Here is a 7,752-nt window from a genome sequence, read left to right on the forward strand (position 1 = left end):
AACTTTAAACAATTGCCAGAATTCTCCACTAAATCTTGAAAATTTGTTTTAAAAGCAAAAATACCTTAAATTATATCACAACTTTACCTTTGACTTAAAACTTTTTTGAACAACTTTGTAACAAACATTTCTAATTTTAAACTAAATTAATATTTTGGACGAATTAAGTGTCAAAATACTGTGTTTTAAAATATTTTACTCTGCTCTATACAAGTAAAATTTAACAAACTTTTAAAATCTTAATTTGAATTAGTTTTGTTAATCAATTAAGTATATACTTCAATTACAGATAAAAATCACTTGAAAACTTTTGTAACATTGAAGTTTATTGCACGCAAATAAAAATTGCACAAATTAAACTAAACATAAAATATAAAATATTGCTTCATAACAGCTATCTAGTTTGTTCCGCCTAAAATAAAGGTCGTAAAAAATATTTAAGTTTACTAAAATATATTTTTTAATCTTTTACGAAAAAAAAGTTAATATAAAGCATTTTCAAGACAGATGCTAAATATTATTATACCCAGCTCACAACGGCCACTGTTTCTAATTCTTTTATTTTAATTATCAAACCAAGAGAGTGATACGTTCAGTTCCCACTTTGAGAGTAAAACTTTGTTTGAGAATTTGCTTTTTAATATTTCTTGTTTGAATGGTCAGGAGGGGGGTTTACTACCATACTTAAAATATTGTTATATACTATAAGTTTTTTCTTCTATTTACTTAAACAAGTTTTCTAAAAAAGCACAAATGGCAATAGAATCGTCTAGAAAAAAAAATCACAGAAAAAAAAGTTTAAAATTATTATTTATCTACAATTTACATAAAAAAAAAAAAAGTTTAAAAAAACTATACTATATACAATAAACAAAGAAATATTTTGATAGCAAAAATTTTAAGAAATTATACTTACACAACAAAAACACATATTTTTATTTCAAACAACGGTGATGAGACCTACAACCTCGGATTCGTTCTTCAGTCATATGAACTCGTCCTCCTTGTCAGGGCCTTCCCCGCTCACGAGACAACCGCGAACTCCGCACACCAGGGCCGACCCGCTCAACAGTTGTACCAACAGCGACCCCCATCCGCAGTAGAAAGACCACAAGAAGTTTTGGAGGAAATCGTCGGGGATGGTCGGTTTGTCTTCAGGGGAATCACCTGTGTCGGAAGGGGTTTCCTGCATGAGGACGCGACCGATGAAGCAGCACATTCCCACCAATGTTGTCATGGCTGAAAGGGAAAAGTAAAGTAAGAAAAATTTGAATGAAAAGTTTTGTTTATATAGTAAATTTATAGCTTTGATTACAAAGCAAGCAAAATACAGATTATATATATATATCAATTTATTTTCAATCGATTAATTAAATAGTTTGTTGTAACTGTGACATAGAATAACACGTAAATTAAATCTAACGAAAACAATTAGTTATTATAAACAAAAAAATATTGTTGGCAACAGATTTGAGCTTCTTAGTTTGAGTTTGGCAATTATTAGTAAATTTTCTTTCGTATTAATTTTATTTTTATTATTAAAAATATTCTTTGAAAATTAAATTTTTAAGTCCCATTGAAAGAAATCAAAAGATTGTTTTTTTTTGAGGATTGTATTTCGTTCTTAAGAGTTTTTTATCTTTACATTATGAATAAAAAACATTTTTACCAACTTTTATGCACTTACGTAAAAAAGAAAATTCTTTATAATAAATTTTTGTTATTAATAGCAAATTACCACTTTTAATTAGTGATCAATAAGTTTTATTCATATGATATTTCACCACACACTTATCACTTGGTAAGTGTTTGTGAAAACAGATCACGTACTTTTGTTTGATAATAGCATTATAACCGTCGTCACAACAAACAATAAAAAAATAAAAAATAATGGATTGTTGCTAAACTAAAGAGACAAACATGACTTACAGATTTAAAAGATTCTAGTAATATAGCACTTTGAAAAGCTTATTTTAAGTACAGTAGTATTTATTATTATAATTCATAAAATTATAGTTTGTATTATGTGTAGCATTAAATATTATATTTTGTTATAATTTGATAATAAGATTATCAAATGATTACAATTTGAAAACAAGAAGTTTTTGGAAAGCTGGGATAGAAGTACTACTAGATATGAGGATGAAATTATAATTAAATTCTGCTTTTAAATCTGTTAGTAAATTTGTAAGCGAAAAACTATAGAATAAAAAACTAAAAAATATGTTTATCATTAGCATTTTTTGAAAAACTGATTTCATATTATTTTTAAGATTTATAAACATAATAACTTATCAACTATTTATGTTGATGATCGTTATAACTTTGATAGAAAACTCATAAAAAAAAAAACTTGGTAAATTTCATTAAGCATCATTAAAATTCGATAAAAAAAATCAATAAAGATAGTTTTACAAGTTATTATGATAACTAATTAAACGTCAGCATAAACAACTTTAAACAGTAAAAAAGCTAATAATAATTTTATAAATGAAACATAAACTACTACCCTATCAAACTAAAACACGCTAAAAATCACAAGTGGGGTAATTACCTGAAACGAAAAGGAGTATGCCGGCCATGAGGAGGGGATTTTTCTTCTTCAACTTCACCCCGACCACTCCCAGGACGAATGACGTGAGAACCAGAACGAACGACAAGACCAAACTGACCTGTGACGACCGGGCCACACCTGTTGAGGGTTCTTAATAAAATTAAGTGACAAGAAACTAGTTTGAAACCTCAGTTGGTGAAACTCTCCAAAGGTTGTAATAAAGTAAATATGAGAACAAAAAAGAACAAAAAATATGGCAACTACTAGTGCAACTATAAAAAGTGAGCTGATTTTACTCAAAATTGCAGTTGGGTTCAGTAGCTAAAATTTTTTTATAACTTTTAAACAATATTAAGCTACTTAAACAGGTAGTTTGCGTTAAGTTGTTTTGCATGTGTCTTAATATCAATAAAAATTGTTTCTTTAGTATCTAGTTAGAACGCTTTTAAATTAAAATATCGAAAAAACTGTTAATTTTTAAGCCTAATATTTCAACGGAGTAAGCTTTTCGCTTTTAGTGTAAATCTCATGTTTAAACTACGAAAAAAAATCTTTCTTCACCTTTATTTTTAAGGCAAGCTATCTTACATTGACTAGTATTGAATCTAGTATAAAAGTTTTTAAGTTTGTTTGAAAATCAAAAGTGAAACATTGTTAGTTTATTGATTTACGAACTATGTTTGTTGTCAACGATAATTAACTTATTTTTTATTTCTTATTTATCTTTTACGAAGTATATATTTTGCAAGAATAGAAATATCAAAGGACGTTAGATAAGCTTAAACATAAAATTACGTTAAAGTGTTATAAATTTACGTTTTAGTTTGATTTGACAATGCTTTTTTAATATTGAAAAGAGCTCTATGTAAGAAAAACAAAAAATAAATGTTTTAACTTACTTTCAATAATATGAGTGGGAAAGTTGTAATCCAAAACGCACTTTTCGCTTATTTGCATACCACCGTTGTTAACTGAAGATAATATTACATGTTAACATAACATACTAAACATTAACTGAATGTTGTTGAATAGAAAAAGTTATTTACAGTAAGTAGTGCAATTTAATAAAACTTGCCTAAAATCTTAAACTTATTAGTTTAAGATTGTTTGTTAAGCATTTACAGTTTACTATATCAGCAAAATATTTAATTTGCTTTATTTAACGCTTATTTAAAAGTATTTTACGTATACTTTTCATGTATAAACACATTGAAAATAAAATACGTAAATTCGAAAAGTATGTTAATATAACTAATACTTGCGACATTAACTTAACTATCAAACAGAATCGCTCACAAAATGAAAGTAGCATGACTTAGTATATAACGTTGTTGTAGCAACTCTTTAATCAATCTCAGTATAGAGTTTTTTTTAAGTAAAATATTAGATAGTTGGTTTTTGCTAACTTTCAAAGTTTTTATGAATAAATCTGATGAGTTTCATGACAATGAAAAGCAAAAACTAAGTAAAAATTGTCTGGTATACTTAGCATAATAAACTGCTCCAAAAAGGTAATCTGATGATTGATACCATTATTTAATAAGTGTGGTATCAATAGTTTTTTGATCATAGCTAAATAAAGTAAGTTTTTCTTATAGACCAAAGTAATCATAAAATTTATGAACAAACACTAACTCGATTCAGGGACCTCGTCCGTGTAACAAGTGGTCCAGAGACCAATTTTGCACGGGTACACCACCGGTTCAGTCCCATTATCAACTTCCGTCCCATTAACCGGGTCACTCGTAGGTTCGGGGGTTTCCTGTTCGAACACGTGATTTGCGTTGAACCAGCAGTTGGTTGCTATGGCAACGGTTAGGGACGCCAACGCTATGAAGGTAAGTGAGAGGGCGAATGTGAAGCAACATACTCTTCCCATTTTATTCTATTTATGTTAATGAAAAAAAAAAAAAGTAATTTAAATCTAGTTTTTAAAACTCCCACTGTTTTTTCTTGTTATTATAAACAAAGTATCGGTAAAAAAATTCAAAACAGATAATTGATGTACAACTTAAGTTTCACTTATCTACTTATGAAAATCTAGCACACCGTATTATGCTTTTTTCGTGTTTTATTCTATTTATTTGTTTAATATATGTCAGGAAACCAGTTTTATTTTAGTATTAGGTTTCCAACATCAAGTCTCACACAACAAGTTCTTATGTCTGTTTGTATCTATTTCGCTAATTCCTGAGTTAGTGTTTTGTTATATTATACATTTTCCTCTTTAAATACTATTTCAAGTTCTTTGTATTATCTTATTGTTATTTTTCAATGAATTTTCTCTGTTTTTAATAGTAATGATATACTTCGAAAAATTTTGGTTTGACTATGGTTTTAAAAAGCTAAATTAAAATATTAATGCAACTTATGGTAAAGTGTTTTGATTTTTTAACTTAATTAGTATTTTAGCTAATACAGGCATTAAGCGAAACAAAATAAAAACTGTTATAAAAGTTGCTTTCAAATACTGTGTTTATTGCAACTTGCAGAAAAATAAGTGCATAACTTTTAGTGGTTGTTCAAAACCTTTGAAAATGCATATAGCTAAAGTGTGTTTTTCAATATTGAAACTCACTACACTTCTAAGAAAATCATTATTTTAAATTAATGTTGAAATGTATGCTTAATTTTATTTATCAAAACAATAACTAATACACTCATATAAAATTCAATTATTTAAACTTAAAAAAACAAAACGTAAATTTTTGCTAAATGTAAGAATAAGTTACAAAAAAAAAGACTTGCGTTTTGCTTCTACATCAACATGCTTTAAAAACTAAGATTATTTCAAGTGCAAGTTTAGAAAAATATCACCTTAAAGTTTGTTAGTTGAACTCAGTTTGATGTTTAATTTATGTGAACAAGTTGAACTTACACACTAAAAAATGCTTATGTAAACATTAAAAATGTTTAGAAGCATGTGTTAAAGCAAAAACAAGATATAAAATCAAATCACATTACTTACAGTTTAGTTAAAGCCATTTTATTTGAATAAAATATTAATGAGTACAACTAGCAAAAAAAATTACTTTTGTTTTCTCTTATTTTGAACTAATTTAGATATCTTAATTAAATACTTTTAAAAAATAATATGATAGCATAACTTTTTTGCAACAAACATTCAGGTTCATTGCTAAATAATAATGAACAAAACGTCGTCATACCTAATAGTTGATAAGTACTTGATACATTTTGGAAACCACTCAACACAAGTGGTTGTTTGCTATTTATCGATTTAATTAACAATTAATCTCCACAATAAAACGCTTTATATAAGCATTATCAACATCGGATGTCAATTTCTCGCACTGTTGTTTTTGATTAACAAATATGTTGATTGGGATTTGTTAAGTAAGTAAGTGGGAACGCAAAAAAACACAACTAATCTACTTGGTTGTTTTAGTTATTCGAAAAAGCGCTTATAAAAATTCATCATTGATAAATAGTCATTTAACCTATTTAATTGAATGTATTCTATATTTAAAATTATAAATTTTAGAATGCGATAACCTTTAATTGATCAAAACACACTAAGCTTAGTGAATATCGTAACAATGAAAAATAAACAGCGCATTTGTGCTATCATTTACTACCTACTTACATTTACAATCTAAAATAAACAACGCTTCAAAATCTATGAGTAAGCTTTTTAGTCAAGTGCAGATAATCTTTTATTAATTTCAACTTAGAAAACTGTTAAACATCTTGGTATTTGCTATTTAAAGTTTACTTAGATTTTTTGTTTCTTTACTAGTTTCTATAACTTTTATTTTAAAAAGTACCAACTTTGAATTCGTAATTTTATTTACACTTGAAATTAATTGAATATAAGTGCAATATAAGTTGAATAAAATAAAAAAAGCGCTCTAAACTAACTTTGACAATTATATTATTAAAAATAGTTTTACACGATAACATTTGTACTTATAGATAAATACTTTAAAATACTCTTTCAATTTAAATGCAGTATTTTAAAAACAAGATGAACGATTTTTTTCATTATAACATTTTATAAAATGTTTTATTTTTTAAAATCAAAAAACTGATTAAATTATTAATTTTGAAAATAAGTTCTTAACATTTATTTACTTGTTAAAATATTTTTTAGGTTCACACAAATGATTTGTTTAAATTAGAAAAGCTTTAAATTGTCTATCTTTAAATTATTAGTTCAATTTTTATTGAAAGTTCAACAATATTTTTAACATAAAGGTTGAACCATGCACAACTCAAAATTAAAAGTTTCAGCGAAAATGTATTGTATTTGCTATTTCCTCAACCTATATTGTTACGTCATCAGCCTTCAGAATGTCACGTTTATTTTTACACACATGAACTAATGATTATACGAAGCAATTCCTTTCAGAATATGCTCAAAAGTTTGCATCTTTTATTAATTTATTTGTAAATTCTATATCCTTTTAAAGATATTTAGCGAGAGTTCTTAAGAAAATTAACACAATTTATGGTGAAAACTACAACAAACTAATTTATACTAGTACTTTTTGAAAATTGTATATAGACAAAAAAAAATATCAATCAATTAAATAACATGTTGTTCTAAAAACCCAGCTGACATTGAGTTTCAGTCTTCAAAAAGTTAAAGAACAAGGCTATACGTAAAAAACTAAAAGTTAACTGTGTTTATTGGTTAAAATTAAGATTTAAATATCTTTTTACACTAAATTTAGCAAGTAAAGTAGCTTATTTTAGCTTACATTAGAAATACTGTTATATTTACACAAGCTGTTATAAACCACAATTTTTAAATCAACTTTATAGTGGAGAATTTTTTAAAAATAAACACACTTAATTATTTTTTAAATATAATGAAGATACTTCTATTGAATACTTATAGAGCATTATATTTTTACAGTATTAGTTTTTATAAATAACCAAAAAAGCTTTATTTAAAACTAATTTATTTATTTACATTTGAAACAAACATTGATGAGGGCAGTTCGAAACTTTTTGTTCAAAACATTATAAATGACAAAATTCCAAACAGAGTTGGTTGTTAAAAATGCAACAGATGTAAAGAAAGATTTATCACTTAAAAAATAAACTAACGAGCTTTCATTGTACAAATAAAAACGAATATTAAAGTAAATAGTCGGAAACAAGCTAAAGGTAAAAGCAACAACCATGAATATTAAAATCAAAGACATTTTTTTTTCTAAAGAAACACCTTTCTT

General features: G+C 26.2%; 1 protein-coding gene across 1 annotated transcript; it reads right to left on the reverse strand.

Moving 5' to 3' along the window:
* Positions 1-314: 314 nt before the first annotated feature.
* LOC145849977 (uncharacterized) lies at positions 315-4,498 on the reverse strand. Its single transcript, XM_082955104.1, has 4 exons — positions 4,190-4,498; positions 3,454-3,525; positions 2,555-2,692; positions 315-1,239 (listed from the first exon to the last, which is right to left on the reverse strand). Exons 1-4 carry the CDS (start codon positions 4,431-4,433, stop codon positions 986-988), a joined length of 708 nt encoding a protein of 235 aa, XP_082811230.1. The 5' UTR covers positions 4,434-4,498; the 3' UTR covers positions 315-985.
* Between the last annotated feature and the right edge of the window lie 3,254 nt (positions 4,499-7,752).

The sequence above is a fragment of the Thalia democratica genome, chromosome 2 (assembly GCF_965202585.1).
Source record: "Thalia democratica chromosome 2, ktThaDemo2.hap1.1, whole genome shotgun sequence".
Classification (NCBI taxonomy): Eukaryota; Metazoa; Chordata; class Thaliacea; order Salpida; family Salpidae; genus Thalia; species Thalia democratica.

Excerpts from the sequence above, each read along its gene's own strand:
- LOC145849977 (XM_082955104.1), bottom strand. The coding sequence starts at position 4,433 with ATGGGAAGAGTATGTTGCTTCACATTCGCCCTCTCACTTACCTTCATA. Across the intron at positions 3,526-4,189 it reads GGACGAGGTCCCTGAATCGA|TTAACAACGGTGGTATGCAA; the intron begins GTTAGTGTTTGT and ends TATTATCTTCAG. Across the intron at positions 1,240-2,554 it reads CATACTCCTTTTCGTTTCAG|CCATGACAACATTGGTGGGA; the intron begins GTAATTACCCCA and ends TTTCCCTTTCAG.